Raw genomic sequence first — 22,199 nt, forward strand, 5'->3', positions numbered from 1 at the left:
CTAATTAACTATAACAAGCAAACCAATAAAATATCAAATCCTAACCATTAAGAAGTCTAAAATAATAAAAACATAATAAATCCTAAATTAATTTAATAAAATATAAAACTCTTTATAACTCGAGTATACACTTGATTGTGTACGTGTGCTGACGTTAAACTCGATTTATGATCTCTTACACGTCGAATCTCTCTTTGCTCCAAACATGAAAATTGTAGATATTTCAGTTAGCTTCTTTCGAAGAATTTTGATTTTATAAATTATTTTTAAGAGCACATAATCATAGCCAAGCAGGTCATAAATGGCATTCACTTTTGCCTTTTCCTCTCTATAGTAAAAAGTGTATTCAATTAAGTGAGCTCGTCGAAGTCCAGCCATTCAACAACATTCAAAGGATTCTATCAAAAAAAGAAAAAAAGAAAAAACATCATTCAACTTAGAAGATTCAAACCTCCAATATTGAATTCCATCACAAAATCCCAAAACAAATACAAATATTTTGAGGGTCCATTTGGATGGAGAAATTTGGAGGGGAATTTGAAATCCATAATAATATATCAGTTGCACTTGTTTGAATTGAGGGATTTGATAAGGAAATTTAAATCCACATCCCTCATTTTTAGTTGTTTTTTGAGCAATTGTGATGGATTTCCTATGACTCCAAATTAGGATAATTTCAAATCTCTTCCCCAAATCAAATCCCCTCTAAACCCCTCCATTTAAATGAACCCTGAAATTAGTTCAACAATTCCCAAGTTAAAAGTTAATACCCAAGTCATCACATTTCAATCCAGGTTTCGAATTATAGTTTTCAAAATTTTAATTCCAAAATTCCCAAAAGTCCATTTGTTTGTTGATAAATTATTTTTCTCCTTGTCTTCAAGTTATCTATGGATTATTGATCAAATAAAACTTAATTTCATCATAAAAGAAACTGAAATTTCATGTTTTATCACAAAAGTACACTGACTTGAAAGAAAGTTGCAGTTTAGTTCCTTATTTTCCTAGTTAATTTTTTTAAAATCAATAATTTCTTCAAAAGTCTCTTAAAAAACCAAAACTCATTCAATTAATCTTGTAAACTAGATCTAAAATTAATAAACTTAGATTTAACATGCAATAATATCATTACAAGAATCAAGCAAACAAATCATGATTTTCAACCATGCAGCCACCAAAATTCGAAACTTAAGAGGGTGTCTTATTAATTTTGAAAACATTTTTTGTTTTAACATACAGTACTATTACAGTACCGAACATCGTGGTAACCACTAATTCAGTACTTGTTTTAGTAATTTTAGGTTGATTAATCTGTGTTATGACATTTATTCCCAAGTGTAAGACCGATGAGGTTTTAGAGAGAGTGAAAAATAAAAATATTAATAACTGTATTCATAGAATTATTATTTGAATTTAACAATTGAGAAATTCAGTTGTTGAAATGATAGAATAAATTGTATATCTTTAATAATGAAATGAAATAAGTGTGCAATTGTATTTGGTTGTATTTGGATTGAAGGATATAGAGGAGGGGTTTCAAATGCATAATCACAAATTTCTTGCATTTATTTGGATTGGGGTATTTGCCAAGAAATTTCAAATACACACCCCTTCTTATTCGTTATTTTTGGAGCAATTGGAGTGGATTTCAAATCATTTCTCCAAATCTATTTCCCAAATCAAATCATTCCATCCGAATCGAATCGATCATTTACCTACTCTATTTTACAAACTTATTATTCTTGAGGTCCCACACTTAGATACTTGGATCAATTTCACATCATTAATAAAGAATTGAGTAGTTGTTGTCATGTTGGATTATATGATACATTGTCCAATTAGACATGCCGATTGTAACGTGTATGTGGTGCCCACTCAACACAAACAAACATACAAAAGAAACACAAGGAAGAAAATAATTTTCTACCAAGTCTATTTCATAGTCGGCATCATTTATCTATTAGTTATTGACTTTTCAAATTGCAAGAATCTCTAATTAAGTTTATGATTACTGCACCAACCCAACTCCATTAGTAAAAATGTCCATTTTTCTACTCTGTTTTTACAAAGATATCCCGTAGTTTCTTTCGTTAAAGGGATTTTTATGCAAAAGTCCCCAACCAAGCATGTTTATTATTCTAGGTTTAGGGGACATATCTCTTTTACCAATAAGCCCATCCCTTTAATATTTATTATAACTAAAGGAAACATTCATGTATATCACAATATTACCCTCAACCATTTATACCCAATTCTTAATTGTAATCCAAATTAATCAATTTTGTCCATAAAAGTTCAATTTTGACCACAAAAATTCAATTTTGACTTTTTTTTGGAGTATAATTTAATATGCTCCAATTTCATCCTTAACTTAATTTAATCTCAATTTGACCCCAAATTTCACAAATTATTAAATTTTGACCCAAATTTTTTTTTTTTTCAAAAAATATTTTTTTTTCAAAAACTTTTTTTTTGCCGCCGGATTCCGGCGTTGACCGGCGGTCAACGCCGGTCTCCGGCGTTGACTTTTTTAATTTTTTTTTTTTTTTTTTTTTTTTTCTTTCTTCCGGATTTTTTCGCCGGTATCCAGCGTTGACCGGCGGTCAACGCCGGTCTCCGGCGTTGACTTTTTTTTTTTTTTTTTTTTTTTTTTTTTTTTTTTTGCTTTTTTCTTTTTTTTTTTTCTTTTCTTTTCTTCAGGATTTTTTCGCCGGTTTCCGGCGGTCTCTTTTTTTAGTGTTTTTTTAAGTTTTTTGTTTTGTTTTGTTTGGTTTGTTTTGTTTTTCCACGTCCGCCGCTAAACGTTGACCGTAATTGTGCTGTCACTGACAGTAAATTAACGTAATTATACTGTCAATGATAGTTAATTAACGTAATTGTACTGCCGTTGACATTACATTTATGTAATTGTGTTGCCGTTGACAGTAAATTAATGCAATATTATATTTTTTTATTTATTATTATTTTTTTTTATTTTTTTTTTATTTGTTGACAAGTCAACGTAATTATATTACTGTCGTTGACAGTAAAATAACTGTAAACACAATAATATTACTGTCAACAACATCAATATTATTATTTTTTTGTGGTGTTTGTATTAATATTACTGTCTATTATTGTAATATTACTGTAAACACAATAATATTACTGTGGTTGACGGTAATATTACTGTTTGTTATAGTAATATTCCTGTCAACCACATCAATATTATTCTTTTGTTTGGATATTTTGTTTGTTTGAGTTATTCACGGAGTAACGTAATAATATTACTGTCTACTATAGTAATATTACTGTTGCTATAGTAATATTACTGTCACTCACAGTAATATTAATTCTTTTGGTTTTTTTTATTTTGTTTACATTTGTTGAACGGACAACATAGTAATATTACTTTATTATACAATAATAATGAATTTTGTTGTGTTAATATTAATGTGCTAGAGATTAATATAGCAATATCACTGTGTTAAACTATAGTTTAGTTATTTTTACTGTGTTTAACAGTAATATAGTTAATATTACTGTCATTCAAAGCAATATTGTTGTTTAAACGGAAAAAAAAGTTACAGAAAAAAAAATAAAAAAAAAAATAAAAAAAAAAAAATAAAAAAAAAGTCAACGCCGGAGACCGGTGTTTACCGCCGGTCAACGCCGGAATCCGGAAAAAAAAATCCGGAAGAAAAAAAAAAAAAAAAAAAATTAAAAGTCAACGCCGGAATCCGGAAAAAAAAAATCCGGAAGAAAAAAAAAAAAAAAAAAAAAAAAAATTAAAAGTCAACGCCGGAGACCGGCGTTGACCGCCGGTCAACGCCGGAATCCGGAAAAAAAAAATCCGGAAGAAAAAAAAAAAAAAAAAAAAAAAAGTCAACGCCGGAATCCGGCGGAAAAAAAAAAGTTTTTGAAAAAAAAAAATTTGTGAAAAAAAAAAAGTTTTGGGTCAAAATTGAATAATTTGTGAAATTTGGGGTCAAATTGAAGTTAAATTAAGTTAAGGATGAAATTGGAGCATATAAAAGTAAGAGGGGTTATTTTAGTCCTTTACATAAATCTGGACCATGTGTGGACTTATTGGTAAAGGAGAATATTGTCTGGATCTCTTTATGAATAAGTTCCCACTAATGGGCTTATTTGTAATATACCCTTCGTTAAAAGTCTACTAGCAATTCATCCCGTGCGTGGATATTGCAAAAAAGAAAAAAAACATTAAATATATGATAATTAAATCGTATTAAAAAATAAATTACACTATATTGAAATTAGTTGTGAAACTTAAATTACAAAAATAAAATTAGTACTCCTACAAATATGATCATATAAATCCCAACAAAACACATAAATTAATCAAGTCACCTCCTCACTTCCATTTAGTTGTTATCCGTAAAAAATATTAACCACAAAATAAATTGTTTAAAAAAGAAAAGAAAAAATTATATGCAAGTGGATTAAGATTTTGCTAGTCTGCAAATCTTATTTGCAATGAAAGTCACTAGACAAAAAAAAAAAAAAAAGTCCGAACAATAAGACATAGGGTAAATCACAATCACCCCTGAGGTATGGTCAAATTATGAAAATTCTCTCTTGTTTGGATAATTACTTATACTCACTCAACTATAAATTTTCTTACACCTCCACCCTTATGGTGTCAAATTCAATATAATCATCTAGATTCCGTGGAATGTGCTCTATTTTGTACACATTTTGTGTAATAATACAATTTCTAATGCACCACAATATGATATATACAAGCCAAAAAATACATCTTATGAGCATCTTGCTTCAAAATGTGGAGCTCGAATGGGATAAAAGTGGTACAAAAATGATAATATTCTATATAATAAAGAAGATTCCACTAAATTTGAAACCACAAGGATGGACGTGTAAGAAAATTCATAGTTGAGGGGGTTGTTGTAATTACCCAAACAGGAGGGGGTTTTCGTAATTTTACAATACCTCAGGGGGTTGGTTGTAATTTACCCATAAGAGATATAATTAATTTTAAAAAAATTACAAAATTAATGCACGGGATAACATTTCAAAATGAAAATAAAGATTAGTTTAGTACATAATAATAACAATTATAATAAAATGTATTAGTGGTATCGGTAACAACAATTCAACATCAATATTTATACAAATTTAATAATAAAAACTCATTCAAAAAAAAATATAAAAATATAATTGTCATAATATGACGTTGATCAAATAAATGAAGCAAAGAAAAAATAGAGAAAATATGCTAGAAAATAGGAGATAAAATAATAATAATAATAATAATAATAATAATAATAATAATAATAATAATAATAATAATAATAATAATAATAATAATAATAATAATAATAATAATAATAATAATAATAATAATAATAATAATAATAATAATAATAATAATAGTAATAATAATAATAATAATAATAATAATAATAATAATAATAATAATAATAATAATAATAATAATAATAATAATAATAATAATAATAATAATAATAATAATAATAATAATAATAATAATAATAATAATAATAATAATAATAATAATAATAATAATAATTATTATTATTATTATTATTATTATTATTATTATTATTATTATTATTATTATTATTATTATTATTATTATTATTATTATTATTATTATTATTATTATTATTATTATTATTATTATTATTATTATTATTATTATTATTATTATTATTATTATTATTATTATTATTATTATTATTATTATTATTATTATTATTATTATTAAAAAGATATAGATGTAGTGGTTTATAATCGTTCAAGCCGAGATTTGGTGTCAAAGTAATTATAAAAATGGGGTAATGGCAAATAGGCCCATGACAAGGGCACTTAATTAAAAGAGGGACATCCAACTTTTTTGTCTTTCAAATAAATCCACCCCATTCAAACTTATTTGCAAATAAGGAAAATCCTTTTATACATACCAAAATTACCCCCAATTCATTGAAACCCAATTTAACTCAAATTTCATGATTTACACCCCAATTTAGCCCAATTTCATCAATTAACCAATTTTAATCATAATTTCAATTTTGACCCGCCATCGCCGGAGACCGCCGGTCGCCGCCGTTGACCGGCGTTGACTTTTTTTTTTTTTTTTTTTGAAAATTTTTTTTCCTGAAATTTTTTTCCGGCCGGTCAACTGCCGTTGACCGCCAGGTCTCCGGCATTGACTTTTTTTTTTTTTTTTTCTTAAAAAAAATATTTTAATTAATATTACTGTCTTGGCTGCTAAATTACTGTCTCCGGCAGTTATTTAACTGTCGAAGACAGTAATTTAACTGTTAATTGACTCTTTTCTTTTTTTTTTTCTTCAAAAATATTTTAATTAATATTACTGTATTCGTTGTTAAATTACTGTCTCCAGCAGTTATTTAACTGTCGGAGACAGTAATTTAACTGTTAATTGACTTTTTTATTCTTAAAAAAAATATTTTTAATTAATATTACTGTATTCGTTGCTAAATTACTGTCTCCGGCAGTTATTTAAATGTCGGAGACAGTAATTTAACTGTTAATTGACTTTTTTTTTTTGTAATTTTTTTCCTTAAAAAAAATTATTTTAATTAATATTACCGCCTTGAATGTTAAATTACTGTCTCCAACAGTAATTTAACTCTCTTAAACAATAATATTAATAATATTACTGTTCGGAAAAATAATATTCATAGTATTACTGTCCCAAACAGTAATATTACTGTCCGAGACAGTAATTTAGTAGCCAAGACAGTAATATTAATTAAAAATATTTTTTTTCTAAGAAAAAAAATTCAAAAAAAAAAAAAAAAAGTCAACGCCGGAGACCGGCTGTCTCCGGCGGTTAACGCCGGAATCTAGCCGGAAAAAAACATTTCAGAAAAAAAATTATTTTCTGAAAAAAAAAAGTTTTGGGGGTTAATGTGATATATTTGTTTAAATTCGGGGTCAATGTGTAATATTAAGGAAGTTAGAGTATAATGGGTGGAATTGATAAGAATTATATTATTGAGGGTATTTTAGACTAAAGACATGGGGATGGGCTTAATTGAGAGACTGTTTTTTTTGTGGACCAAAATGCATTTAAGTCCCATGTGATGGGTCTTTTTGTCATTTGCCCTATAAAAAAAATGGCCGCAAAATAGGAGATACAATAAAAAAGTTAAACAACATAGAACCCCCCATGTGTTTCATTTTTTCTTGCATAAAATCCCCATTTCGGTTAATAGTTAACACCATTTACTATAGAGGAGATTTTATGCAAGTTTTTTGTAACATAGGAGGATTTGGTGCACGATTTCACAACACAAGGGGGGTTTATGCAAAATTAATTTATTCATTTAAAATTCAAATTATTTTCTTATAATTAAGTCAATATATCTATGAATTTAGAATATGAAAACTAAAAAAATAATATTCAAGATGGAAGTTGGAAAGAATTCTCAAATTATTTTCTTTTCATATATAATTAATCAAAGAATAAATTATAAAAATATATAACAATTGTAATAAAATAATTATATATTTTAAAAACTAATTTTTTTTAAATACATTAATAAATTATATCATATAAACATTGATTTAAAAAAAACATTCACCACACGTATTAAATTTCTATTTTTCATATTGTAATTAGATAAGTGTGTTCGACTTAATTTAAGAAAATAATATGCAATTTGAACGAATAAATTAATTTTGCATAAAATCCCCTTGTATTGCAGAAAATATGCCCGAAATACCCCTCTATTAGTGAAAAATTGCATAAAATCCCCTGTATAGTTAACGTCGTTAACTTTTAGCTGAAAAAGGGATTTCGCGCAAAGTAAAATGAAACAGAAGGGAGTTTTTAAGAAGAAGAAAAATCCAGGAAATTTTGGGCGCAGGTTTTCCGTAACAAATGAGGTTTTATGTTGTTTACACTATAAAAGTTATACATACAGATAAATTAATTTATTTTTACAAATATGTCATTAAAGTTTCTTAAGTTGCCCTAGCTATGTATTTTTTTTATGTATAAAGAAACCCAACAAACATCACACGCTTAACAGTGTTGGGGTTAATTCTAGTAGCCCGTACAATCTATATTACCATTTAAATGACTTATTGGACTCATTTTACATTCTACGTACCTAAGTCATTTTGTCCATACCTAGGATCTTACACCTAATTTTTTTCCCTTGATTGAAATAGGTCTTTCATCCATGCTTCCATGTAGTTCACCGTAAATATGGCGTGAAGACACTTTTTTACCATATTCTTTTTACATTTTTATATTTTGTTTTTCACAAAATTCTCTAAACTTCTACAAAACCCAAAACTCAACATTCAAGTAAAAAAATTTCAGATATTCCATAATTTTTGAAATGGATCCAATTAATATTCATGTGTTCGTGTGATTTTTCACGAACACACACACACATATATATATTTTGAGTTCGTGTGATTTTACACGAACACATGCCATGTATTCGTGTAAAATCACACGAACATATGCATATTTTATTTTACTTTTTTTTTTAGTTCGTGTGAATTTACACGAGCCCTGACAAGGTTCTCATGTGAACTCACGCGAACTCCTTTTTTTTTCAATTCTTTAGTTTAATGTTTTGCTAACTATATTTATTTGAAAACATGAAGTATACATAAACATTAATGAAGATACGAAAACATTCGAGTTACATGATTACAATCAATTTTTCATAATTTCGACTGCATTTGATAGTAAAGATGCACTGATTGAGTGTGCGATGAATACGACACTCAATCATGGTCATGAGATTAGGAGTCAGTCTTTCCACAAAGGCGGATAATATTTGAGGTGTAAAATGGATTATAAAGGGTGAGGAAAGAATGTCGATGTAGTGACAAGTCGGAAGTCTGGTTCAATGAAGTGCATGTGTCATTCATTTAAATGAATTTAATTAATTATATTTTATTTACGAGTTGATAAAAAAAACGATGTGTTCCGGAGGACGGTTTGGGAAACGTTAGTGAACTCGGAAACTAAGCAGTTATACTGAGTTCGTGTGAAGGCAGGAGATCTCAGTCCACTTGCTCGCATGTTTACACACGAGCATTGAATTTCAGAAAAAAAAAAAATGAGTTTGTGTATTTCTAGGCGAACTCGGTGGATTGAGTTCGCGTGATTTTACACGAACTTAACCCACTTGTTCGCCTAGAAATACACGAACTCATACATTTTTTTTAAATGTGTAATTATTCAATTTAAATTAAAAAAAAAAAGAATATTCATGAGCTCGTATGGTTCTACACGAACTTAGTGGACGCGTTCGTGTAGAATCACCGGAACAGAGCCAGGTTCATTATTTTTTGTTTTTTTTTTTCCGATTTGGTAATCTACATAACGAGACAATTGTAAAAGCGTAAAAATTACCTCCGATCTGTTGACGTCTCGGTCGTGATTTTCGAAGGAAATCCAAAAGATTGAGAGAATATGGGAGGGTTTGGTTTTTTGCTTTTGAAAGAATGATAAAGAAAAGTGCAAGAAAGGTTCAAAATGTGCCTGCACAAATCATTTCAGATATTTAAACCACACGAAGTGTCAACATCCAAATGAAAGAGAAAAATATTTAAACATCCGTTAAATAATCATATTATATGTAAAATACCCAAATATAAGTATTCACCAACCTTGTGTTTACCTTTTCTAACCGGTAAAAAAAATGATTGTTCTTCAGATGAAGTTTTTGTGAGAAGGTCCCTAATCAACAATGTTTATTTATCTAAATTTGGTATTTTATCTCTTTTGTCAATAAATCCATCTCTTTAACACCTATTCGAAACCAATACAAACTTAATGTTAATGGCGAAATTACCCACAACCTTCTAAACCCAATTTCTAATTGTAACCGTAAATTACCCACAACCTTCTAAACCCAATTTCTAATTGTAACCGTAATTTACTTACAATTTCATCAATCTTGATCACAAAAATTCGATTTTTAATTTCTTTTTTCCGCTGCCGGAGACCGGCGGTCAATGTCGTCTGCCACATTGACTTTTTCTTTTTTCTTTTTTCCAATTTTTTTTTTCTCTCTGCTTTTTTTCCGCCGCTGACCGGCAACATTTCCTTTTTTTTTTATTTGCGCTGACTGTTGACATTAGTATTACTGTATTATTGTGTACAATAAAATGTTTTTGAAAAAAATACAAAAACAACGATGGCGGAAAAAACAAAGCAATAAGAAAGGGAAAAAAAGGTCAATTGACCGCCGGTCAGCAGCGTTGGCGGTGTAAACAAGGTTTTCCAAAAAAAAAAAAAAAAAAAGTCGACGCCGGAAACTGACGGCTGTCAAAATTGGAGTTAAAATTAGACTATAGGTCAAAATTGAATAATTGATGAAATTAGTGTTAAATTAATGTTAGAAGGATAAATTTGAGTATTTTAAAATATGAAGGAGTATTTTAGTCATTTACACATCTCTGAACTTTCATCTAAATTTTTGTATAATAGATATTTGGGAATGAATATAGATTAGAATAAGTTGCCCATCATGGAATTATTTGTAGGGGTAATTTGCTATAGGTCCTCCTATAAGAGATTTTATGTGTATAAATCCAACTAATAAAATTCATTTTTTAGTAAATTTATTATTTTTAAAGTGTCCAAAATATCCTTAATAATATATGGAAATAAAAATACCTAAAATAATATCCCATATATTTCTCCCTACAGTTGACCTATCTATTCATAAATCTGACGTATTCTCAAATCTCAAATTTCACCGCTCCCAAAAATCGATTTCATCAAATCCAATGCTCCCAAACATCGATTTCATCAATAACAAACCCTAGCAAAAAACTGAATCGCGTCTGCCACAGGTAGGGTCCTCGAACCGTTTGCAATTTACAAACTTCCATTTTTTTTTGGCTATTTGGAGATCGTTTGTTGCGTGAAGACATCATATGTGGTTTTGTCGTTTGTTGTTTGCTATTCCTACAATGGCTCAAACACGATTTGGTCTCGGTAAGCAATACTCTTATTTGATTATTTGATTTTTTCAATACTTATTCAAAACCCCTCTTTTTTTTTTCCTGGACATCGAACGATGATGATGATTTTGAATCCCCAAAATATAAGTTGCAGGGTTTGTTAATGTTATTAGTATATATATTCATGCTAACTTGAAAAAAATGTAACTGTTTTTTAAGTATGCACCTTTAATTTCTTGAGATTAAAAATTTGATTGTTGCTTGTGTGAATTTGTTATACCGAGTTTGCAGTTTACTGTTCCGAAACTTTTGTTATGAGTTTGTATTTGCTATATTGAGTTTGTCTTTTTGTATTTAGGTAACCATATGAAAATTTTGGTTTGCATTTAGTTTGAAATCTAAAAAAATTAGTATGATTTGAATTTTGCTATTTTGAGTTTGCACTTAAATTTTTAGTATGATTTGAGTTTGCATGTTGTTGTGGTTAATTTGATGTGCAAATTACTAGGGAATACATGTAGTTGTTTTGCAATCAGATGTACATTTCTAATTGCAGTTTGCACTTTGCGATTCTCTATTATAATAGGAGTTGTTATTAGGTGTTTGCAGTTCATGTTTGGTCTTAATTGAAGTTGTTATTACCTGTTTGCAGTTCATGTCCGCATTTATACGATGAACTGTTGTTTTCATCCTCAATTAGTTTTTGCTATTAATATTTGTTGTTTGCAATCACAATATATTTTTTTGCTATTTTTCTTATATCTACAAGTAATAAATTGTGTCTGAAGTTTGCAATTTATTTTTTGTAGGTTCAAGATTGTACATTATATGTATGTTTACAGCCCTTGCACATACATGTTAATGAGGAAGCATGATAGGCGTGCTAAACAGAAAGCATAAGTCACATTGTAGTGACATATTATGATATTCCTTGTGTATGATAAACATTTATGCTCGTGGGAGCGTTTCAATTCATACATACCTCGATAAATGAAGAAAGATGACCATTTTCGGTTGATGCTGCTGACATGAAGAAGTTCTCGAGAATAAGAGTGACAAAAATTATTGTTTAATGATTTTACATTCACTTTGTTCTTTGAAGTTTAATTTATTATTTGCATCAATTTAATTTCTTGTGAAAATATTACTATATTGGCAAACTTATCACAATTTTTGGTTGCCATTTTTTAGATTACCGTTGCACATTCTATAATATTGTTATATTTCTATTTCAAACTGCAATTTGCATTTTTTTATTTTTTATTACAAACGTAATTTATCGTTTTAAATAACTTTGATTTTTTATTAAAACAAAATTAATTAGAAAATACAAACAAAAATTATAATTCAAAGTATACATAAATACATGAAGGAGATAAGAAGAGAGAGAATATGTTGGATGTGAGAGAAATATGGGTGCGTATATGTACGTGTGTGAGAAAGAGAGATATATGTGCTTATGTGTATCTGTGTGTGTGAGAGAGAGAGAAAGAGAGAGAGAGAGGGAGAGAGAGAGAGAGAGGAATAGAGAGACGTGAGAGAGGTGTGAAAGAGGAACCAACTCTCATTAGGAGAGTTGGTACCTAGCCTTACCATTAGGGTAAAAGGTCTAGGGTTCGAGTCCCCCTCCCCTACTTCCCCTTGTAATGACTTGAATTACTCAAAAAAAAAAAAAAAAGGTGTGAAAGAGGAAAGAGGAGAGAGAAATAGTAGATAGAGTGATATGTGGGATTTTAATCCCGGGGTAATTTTCTATAGACCCCCCATTAGTAGATTCTATAGGTATTAACCCAACTCATAAGTCCAATTTTGCTAGAACCCCCTACAATTAATTATGGCCAATATACCCTTAAATAAAATAGGAAATTTTTAATCTTAAATCAATAAATAGCAAATTTATTCCACGTGAACCCATCTTGCAAAAATAGGGCCGCGATTATCTCGGTCGTTGAATCTCTCCAAGAAACAAAAAAATTCTCTCCCCTTTTATGCAAACAAATACTGTAATCCTAGAAAAAACCGTGAAATTGATTTTTCTAATATATCGTTGTTCTCGACGTCTTGTAGATGTAAATCTCAAAAAAAAAAACAAGAGACAATGATTAAAGATGGAAAAAGTACAGGTGATTTGCTCTTCTATATCTGTTCTTTTATGTTTTTAATGGTGATTTATTCACGAATTGTCATGAAAATTTTGATCAATGGATCGAAAGATGTTGATATTGATTCTTCGACCCCAATTACCATATCTGTTTTTATGTGAAAATCATTCGTTTCTTGCTTTTGATTTTGCTGTTTTTGTTACATAATTTTTTTGATGTCGATTGCAACATGTTATCGGTTTTTTTCGCATCATAACAGCAAAGTGCAAAATAAACAGCAGCACGTTATTGGTTTCTTGCTTTTGATTTTGCTGTTTTTGTATATTTTGCACTTTGCTATTTATTTTGGATTTTTCTTATATGATGCGTATTTTGTTTTTACAATATATTTCATTTCGACTTTGTTGTTATCATAGTGTAAGTTGCATTTTACTGAAGTATTTGCAGTTTGGTGTCGTAATAAATGGTTTCATCTATCATACCAAAATACTTGTTGAAAATAACTTATTGCCACTGTATCATTTGCATTTTGCAGTTTGTAGTTGACAATTGCATTTGGATATAGTTATGTGCATACTATTATTTGGTTATTGTTGCCACTATTTTGTTGATGTTGTTGAAGTTTATATTCTTTATGTAGTTGTCTGCAAATTGAAGTTTGTTGATGTTGTCCCTTTAGACGGTTTTCATTTTCACTTTTGCAGTTCTGCATATTTTAATTTGCAGCTCGTTATTGCAAATTAATATTAGTTTTTTTTTCTTCTTTGGGAATAACTATGAAAGGTTTCACATATTTTTTGGTTCTCTTCTTAAACTCGTATTAAAGTTAATGTGTGTGTGGCTTTTTTTTTCTTTTGTATGTTGTCGTTTAATAATGTATTGCATATTGCGAGTAATTCTAATTTTTGCATCTCGTTGTTGCAACTTAGAACATTGTATTTCTCTATAGGGATTCAATGATGCGTTTTGATATTGCAATATGCATTGATGCAAATTTGTGCATATTTTAAGTGGAAACTTTTTTGGTTGAACTCATAGTTTACTGTCGCTACAACTATAGGCCAGAAGAAAACAAACAAGAGATTCACTAGAGGTTGATGCTACTGACACGATCATGTTTCTAGAAGATCCCCGGTGACGGTTGGAACTTGTGAATTCATTCGGACGTCGAGACTATGTCCGTTATGACATCAACCCAGTCATAATCAATTATGATAGATTGTGGTTTGTTCATTGACTATATTGCAACACTGCTTGTATCTATTGATTTGTATCTTACAATATTTTGTATTTACTGTACTGGTTTATTCCTAAATAAAAATGGTTTGTTGGTTTATTATATCATTTTTTATTTCATATTTTATATTTTAAAAATATTTTATATTGTTCGAGGAAGAATAAACTTGAACCTCTGATGTTTGAGCAAATTATCATTAGTTCCATATTATGTTGTTGTGAAAAGACATTTGTAAAATAATATTTTTGTCATATGGTAGGTGATTCCGTATTATATTTATTTTGCTATTTATTTTTGCTATTATAAATTGCAGTTTGTATGTTTGTAATTGTATTTTGCAATTTGTTGTTGTAATTTGACATAAGTATTTTGCAATTTTGCTATTTATTTTTGTTGTTATAAAATAGAAAACAAAAAAAAAAGAGAGAGAGAGAGAGAGAGAGAGAGAGAGAGAGAGAGAGAGAGAGAGAGAGAGAGAGAGAGAGAGAGAGAGAGAGAGAGAGAGAGAGAGAGAGAGACGTGATTGAGAGGAGAGAGAGGAGTTAAATGAGAGAAAAGAAAGGGAAGGGGAGACGTGAGGGAGAAGAGAGAGAGAGGAGTGAAATGTGAGATTTTATTCATATTTTCCATAACTAACTATCTTAATATAAATATAATTAAGGGTATTAATGTCAATAGAAAAATAATTTCATTTAATTTATTTTATATTTATTGCCCAAGGGACCTATAGCTATAATCAACTAATAAAATGGACTCCCAGCCATATAAGTTCCAAATAAGGGGGTTCCAGCTAATTATCCCTTTAATCCCTTATTTAAATCAATTATCTTTTAATATAAATATTAATGGGGGATATTTATGTCCACATACTAATAATTTTATTTTACTTATATTAATTTTATTGATTAAAGGACCTATACCTATATTCATCTAATAGAATGGATCTCTACTTATATAAGTCCAAAATAAGGGGTGTCTACCAAATTTCCCCTTATTTGTAATGGCCCCTATTAATATTAGTAGAAATACCCTTTATGATTCATCTTCTTTAAAAGACAAAAGTTAAAAACTTGCCATGTAGAAGTTTTTGTGCTAAAAATTGAATCATATGATTTTTTTTATGACATTAATAACACAAGGAGTTACTAAATTCAATATACTCATAAAAAGAATAGCAAAAAAAAAAAAAAAAAAAAAAACAAACAAAAAAAAATTTACACAAGAAATACTTGGTCCAAACCAAACCACTATAGCTATAGATGCCGGTTTCTGTCAAATAATCCTTGTAAAGCCACCTTTTTCTTGTACCCCCAACGAATCAAAATTAACAAGATCCCTATCATATTTATGTTTAATTATGTAGGATTTGTTGATGTTTGCTCTAAAACGAGGAAAGAAGTAAAACCAAGCAGCTGCGCATATAGTGGCACAAATTTTACCCCAAATCAACATCACTATCAATGTAACCATTATTATAAGCGCACCAACAACCGAGTCAAATTCGGCGGCCATTATTAACTTATTGCCATTCTTACTCTCGCTGCCTCCGTCGGTCGTTGGTTTCTCTTTCTTCGGTCTTGGCAGCGGCAACGGCACAACATGTGATAGCTTCGTCGTCGTTTTGCACCGTCTTTCTTGACCTACATTATTGTCTTCCACTGGAGTTTCAACATCAGCCGACTCATCCAGATTTTTGCTCTGAAAAAAAAATAAAGAAAGAGAGAATATGAGTAGAGAGAGATTTTTTTTTTTAATTTATGTGTGGAATTTAGTAATTTTAACACGCCCCTTAATAATATATATCATAAATGTTCGGGTACGTACTGTAAATCTAAGGGGTCAAATCAGGACCATATACAAAACTGTGATTGTTTCTATTTCTATCATTAAAACCATTTTCAAACTCTAATGATTCCGGTAACAGATTTTACATGCTATACCTGTTTAATTATATATATAGGAATTAATTAGCATAACTTTGTGCATAGGAATTAATTATGTTTCAAGACCAAAAAATGATGGTGATGAAACAATTTTAATTTAGAATAAAACATATTATTTGTTTGAATCCTCAAGAGTTCATAGAAAACAAGGTGGACTTATGTAAAAAAATAAATAGTTATATATAATTTACCTTGGGGTTTATTAATACTTGATGGGCAGTAGGTGGTGGATCAAGAAGCATAATTGTTTCATCATCCTGATGATGAGCCTCGGCCTCCTCTATAACAAGAATTTCTCCGTTCGAACTTTGGATTTCAGACGACAACGACGTAAGCCTTTGATCATTCACAGCTTTTTCACCCAAGGAGTTATATTCATTAGAATCTTTGACCGATTTTCTACCACCATGATCTGCAGATACTTTGCTGGAAATTCCAAAACAACTCCCAAAGAAGCAGAGGAATCTCTTCCTATTGTTTTTTCTGCCCTTTCTTTTATGCTTATTATTGACCTCAGCCATGTGAAGACATACAAAGAGCTTAGCTGCATCAATGGTTTTTCTTTATGTCTATAGTTGAATGCATTGCCCTTCTTGTTTTATTTCATAAAGGTGATTAAAAGTCTTTTATATGTATATATTTCTACAAGTAGTTAAATTACATCATATGTGGAATTTAACCAAGTGTTTCTGATTATTTAGTTGGTTGTACAAAGACGTTATTTGGTTTAGAGGAATTAAGTGTGCTTTGACTTTGAGATAAGGTCTTTAAGTCAATATATAAACATGGTTTCACCTTCTCCACGTTATCACCAATACAGCATATCGAGGAAGAAAGGTTTGAAAAGTTCCGTTTGTAAGATGGAGTGTACCTAGATAAGATCTTCACTCCTTTGTCTTAGATTCTTTTTATGGGGTTTTTGTGATAAAGTCTCCAACCATACACCTTTATTATTCTAGGTTTAGGGGCTATATCTCTTTCACCAATAAGCCCATCCTTTTAATATTTATTATAAATAAAGGAAACATTCATGTATATCTCCGGCGTTGACTTTTTTTTTTTTTTTTTTTTCGGATTTTTTCGCCAGTTTCCGGCTTTGACTGTTTCGTTTTTTTTTTCCTTTTCTTTTTTCTTCTCTTTTCTTCCGGATTTTTTCGCCTACGTCCGTCGCTAAACGTTGACCGTAATTGTGCTGTCACTGACTATAAATTAACGTAATTATACTATCAAATATCAATGATAGTTAATTAACATAATTATACTGCCGTTGACAATACATTTATGTAATTGTTCTGCTATTGACAGTAAATTAACGTAATATTATTATTTTTTATTTTTTGTTATTTTTTTTATTTTGTTTGATTTGTTGACAAGTCAACGTAATTATATTACTGTCGTTGAAAGTAAAATAACTGTAAACACAATAATATTATTGTCAACAACATCAATATTATTATTTTTTTGGGTTTTTTGTTTTGTTTAAGTTATTCACGGAGTAACGTAATAATATTACTGTCTATTATTGTAATATTACTGTAAACACAATAATATTACTGTGGTTGACGGTAATATTACTGTTGTTATAGTAATATTCCTGTCAACCACATCAATATTATTATTTTGTTTGGATTTTTTGTTTGTTTGTGTTATTCATGGAGTAACATAATAATATTACTGTCTATTATTGTAATAGTACTGTGGTTGACGGTAATATTATGTTGTTATAGTAATATTACTGTCACTCACAGTAATATTAATTCTTTTGGTTTTTTATTATGTTTACAGTTGTTGAACGGTCAACATAGTATTATTACTCTATTACACAATAATAATGAGTTTTGTTGTGTTAATATTACTGTGCTAGAGATTAATATAGCAATATTACTGTGTTAAACTATAGTTTAGTTAATTTTACTATGTTTAACAGTAATATAGTTAATATTACTGTCAATCACAGCAATATTGCTGTTTAAACGAAAAAAAAAGGTTACAGAAAGAAAGAAAAAAAAATTTGAAAAGTCAACGCCGGAATCCGGCGGGAAAAAAAAGTTTTGAATTTTTTTTTTTGTTTGGAAAAAAAAAGTTTTGGGTCAAAATTGAATAATTTGTGAAATTTGGGGTCAAATTGAGGTTAAATAAAGTTAATGATGAAATTGGAGCATATTAAAGTATGAGGGGTTATTTTAGTCATTTACAAAAATCTGGACCATGTGTTGACTTATTGGTAAAAGAGTTTTTTGTCTTGATCTCTTTATAAATAAGTACCCATTGATGGGCTTATTTGTAAAGACCCCCATTTTTATTATTTAGAAAATGTGGCGAAAACCTCACTACATTATTATATAACAAAGACAAGCTTTAGTCCCTTTTTCTTTTGGATAAATGAGAAACACGGTACTTAATTCAAAAAAGTGACATTCAACTTTTTTCTCTTTCAAATAATTTCAACTCATTCAAATTTATTTGCAAATAAACAAACCCCTTTTATATATATTAAAATTATCCTCAATTAAACTTTAATTTCACGATTTACCCCAATTTACCCAAATTTCACCAATTAACCAATTTTGACGCGTATTTCAATTTTGACCCGCCACCCCCGGAGACCGCCTCCGGCGATTGACTTTTTTTTTTTGAACTTTTTTTTTTCTCTAAAATTTTTTTCCGACAGGTAAATCGCCGGACTCCGGCATTGATTTTTTTTTTCGAATTTTTTTTTCTGGAATTTTTTCCGGCCAGTCAACCGCCGTTGACTACCGGTCTCCGGAGTTGGATTTCTTTTTTCTTAAAAAAATATTTTAACTAATACTACTGTCGTGGCTGCGAAATTACTGTCTCCAACAGTAATTTAACTTTTAATTGACTTTTTCCTTTTTTTTTTCCTGAAATTTTATTTATTGTTAATTTTTTTTATTAATAATACTGTCTTGGCTGCTAAATTACTGTTGGAGACAGTAATTCAACAACCAAGACAGTAATATTAATTAAAATATTTTTTTGAAGAAAAAGCAAAATTTCAAAAAAAATAAAAATAAAAATAAAAGTCAACGCATGAGACCGGTGGTTGACCGACCGGAAAAAAATACAAAAATAAAAATAATTTCAAAAATAAAAATAAATAAAAAGACAATAGAAATTCAACGCCGGAATCTGGCCGGAAAAAAATTCAGAAAAAAAATATTTTTTGAAAAAAAAATATTTTTTCAAAAAAAGTATTAAAATGGAGGTTAATGTGATATATTTGTTTAAATCCGCGATCAATGTGTAATATTGAGGAAGTTGGAGTATAATGGATGAAATTGATAGAAAAAAATATATTATGAAGGGTATTTTAGACAAAAGACATGGGGATGGGTTTATTTGGAAAACTATTTTTTGTCTGAACCAATGTGCAATTAACTCCCTTATCATGTCCCTCTTAGTCATTTGCCCTTAATTAAAAAAGCGAATTTGATATAGACCCACAAATTCAAGTTTTACTACAAATAGGCCCACTTTTTAATTTTCATTTTAAGATAAACCCATAGAAAACATTAATTTCCAAAATAACCTTCTTACATATTTCTATTTGAGATAAGCCCAATCCACCCCCATCCCATCCCACCCGCCCACCAGGCCGGTCTGACCCGGTCAGATTTTTTGTTTTTAATTTGAATTGTTTTTTTTTAAATCCTTTTTTTTCCCGGCGTCCAGTCGTAGGAGCTCCAGTTAGCCGACTCTCATCATTAGTTAACTTTAAACAATCCAATTTTTTTACCTTATATCTTTTTTTTTTCTATTAATTTTTTTTTCTAGTGGTTGGTCATCGGAGTTTTGATTAGGTCACTCAACATTAGTGAACTTTAACATTGGTAGACATTTTTTTTTCAGGGGCAGGTCGTCAGATGTCCGTTTAATTAGCTCACTTACATTAGTTAACTTAAACATGAACATTGAAATTGTCGGGTGCAAGCTAATGCTTAGTCTGCTAATGGGATCCTTATATAACTTCCGCCGAAAAAAATAAGAGTTGAAAGGAACAAAAAATGTCGGATGTTAATTAATGCAAAGTGAACTAATGTATAGTCAGCTAATCAGTGATTCGACGTCCCATTGCTGGAAAAAAAAAGTAAAAATAAAAAAAGTTGGACGTCATCTAATGTTGAAGTCAGCTAATACGTAATCTGGTAATGCAAGTCAACTAATTCGAGCTCCGATGACCCCCCGACTGAAAGAAAATAAAAATAAATTAAAAGAAAAAAAATAATATGTCAACTAATGTTGAATCAGCTAACCGGAGCTCCGAGGAACAGCTGCTGAAAAAAAAAAAAAAAAAAGGAGATGTCAACTAATGTTAAAGTTAACTAACGTTGAGTCACCTAACCGGAGCTCCAACGACCCACCACCGGAATCAAATTAAAAAGAAAAAAAAGGATTAAAAAAAAATGGAATGTCATATGTCAACTAATTTTGAAGTTAACTAATGATGAGTCAGCTAACTGGAGCTCCGACAACCCGCTGCCGGAAAAAAAGAAGTTAATATTAAAAAAAACTAAAAGAAAAAAATGAATGTCAACTCATTGAAGTTATCTAATACTGAGTCAGCTAACTAGAGTTTCGATGAACTGCTGCCGGGAAAAATAAATAAAAAAAAAAAGATAAAAAAAAAAAATGAATCTCAACTAGTTGAAGTTAACTAATGCTGAGTCAGCTAACCGGGGCTCCAATCGCCTAGGCCACGGCTGGAAAAAAAAGTATTAAAAAAAATATTATTTTTTTTAAATTATAATTTTTATATAAATAAATAAAAATAATAATAATCAAAATATAATAAGATAAAACAAACCCTAATTGGAATTTGAAAGGGTAAAAAGGGTATAAGCTAATTATTTGTGTCTATATCAAATGAAACAAATAATTAATGGGTTTTACTCAAAAATTTAAAAAAACTTGAGCTTATCCAAAATTATGTAAGCTAGTGAGCGGGCTATCTCAAATAATCTCAAATTAAAAAAAAGGACATCCAATTTTTTTGTCTTACATATATCCACCCCATTCAAACTTATTTGTTAATAAGGAAAACTCTTTAATATATCCCAAATTATCCTCCCAATACCTTGAAACCCTAATTCAACTCAAAATTTATGATTTATACCACAATCTAGCGCAATTTTATTAACTAACCAATTTTGACAACCTCCGCCGTTGACATTGTTTTTTAAACTTAAAAAACAAACAATTTTTTTCTATTTTTTTTAAGCAAAACACAACCAACCCTATTTCTTGGTGGAAGAAGAATTGTTTCCTTTAATTCTTTCGTTGTATAAATCTTTAAAGGTTCATTTGTATACAAGTTTTTATTGGAGAAAGAAAAATAATTTCTTCCGTAGAAAATTATGTTGCAAAGCTTTTGAAGAATGGGGCCAATTTTTTTCTCTTTTTTTCTTTCTCAATTTATTGGTCATAGGTTTAGAATTCTACGAGATATAAGACCACACTTATTGGAAGATTCTTAATCCGAGATGACAACAGATGGTCGGAGGTCTTGAAGGACCAAGTTATTTGAGTTCCATGTTTGAGGTTTATGTGGTTTCCGAGTCGAGAATCCAACATCTTCCAGTGAGAGAATATTGAAGACAATGTTTGTGATCATATTTGAATGCTAATAGAAGTTTTTGATAAATTAAATTGAGCAATCATCTAATATTATCAATGCATGCTAAGAAAAATTTAAAACCATTTGTTTAGAATGTTGCTATTTACTAGGATATATATATCATAGAGTATCTCTAGCTTAATTATAAAAATTATCATAACCGTTTGTAAGGCAATATAGTCTAATTTCCATTGAGCTCACTCTTGCAGAATTTTTATGAACGAATTGTTTTTTATGCATTGTTCTTTACAAGTGCGAGATTGGAGGAGTTATAAATATGGATCGTCGGCCGATGTTTAGGGCTGCTGGTGAAATGATAAGTTCGGTCTAGA

General features: G+C 29.4%; 1 protein-coding gene across 1 annotated transcript; it reads right to left on the bottom strand.

The window, feature by feature from the left end:
• Positions 1-2,008: 2,008 nt before the first annotated feature.
• Positions 2,009-16,900, bottom strand: LOC105955735 (uncharacterized). Its single transcript, XM_088826483.1, has 3 exons — positions 16,424-16,900; positions 15,426-15,987; positions 2,009-2,051 (listed from the first exon to the last, which is right to left on the bottom strand). Exons 1-2 carry the CDS (start codon positions 16,751-16,753, stop codon positions 15,562-15,564), a joined length of 756 nt encoding a protein of 251 aa, XP_088682609.1. The 5' UTR covers positions 16,754-16,900; the 3' UTR covers positions 2,009-2,051; positions 15,426-15,561.
• Between the last annotated feature and the right edge of the window lie 5,299 nt (positions 16,901-22,199).

Source organism: Erythranthe guttata, chromosome 12 (genome assembly GCF_056151865.1).
Source record: "Erythranthe guttata isolate IM_541 chromosome 12, IM_541, whole genome shotgun sequence".
In the NCBI taxonomy this organism is placed as follows: domain Eukaryota; kingdom Viridiplantae; phylum Streptophyta; class Magnoliopsida; order Lamiales; family Phrymaceae; genus Erythranthe; species Erythranthe guttata.

What these genes read in the sequence shown, in the direction of transcription:
- LOC105955735 (XM_088826483.1), bottom strand. Translation starts at nt 16,753, where the DNA reads ATGGCTGAGGTCAATAATAAGCATAAAAGAAAGGGCAGAAAAAACAAT. An exon ending in AAGTATTAATAAACCCCAAG is followed by an intron (nt 15,988 to 16,423) that starts GTAAATTATATA and finishes TTTTTTTTTCAG; the next exon opens with AGCAAAAATCTGGATGAGTC.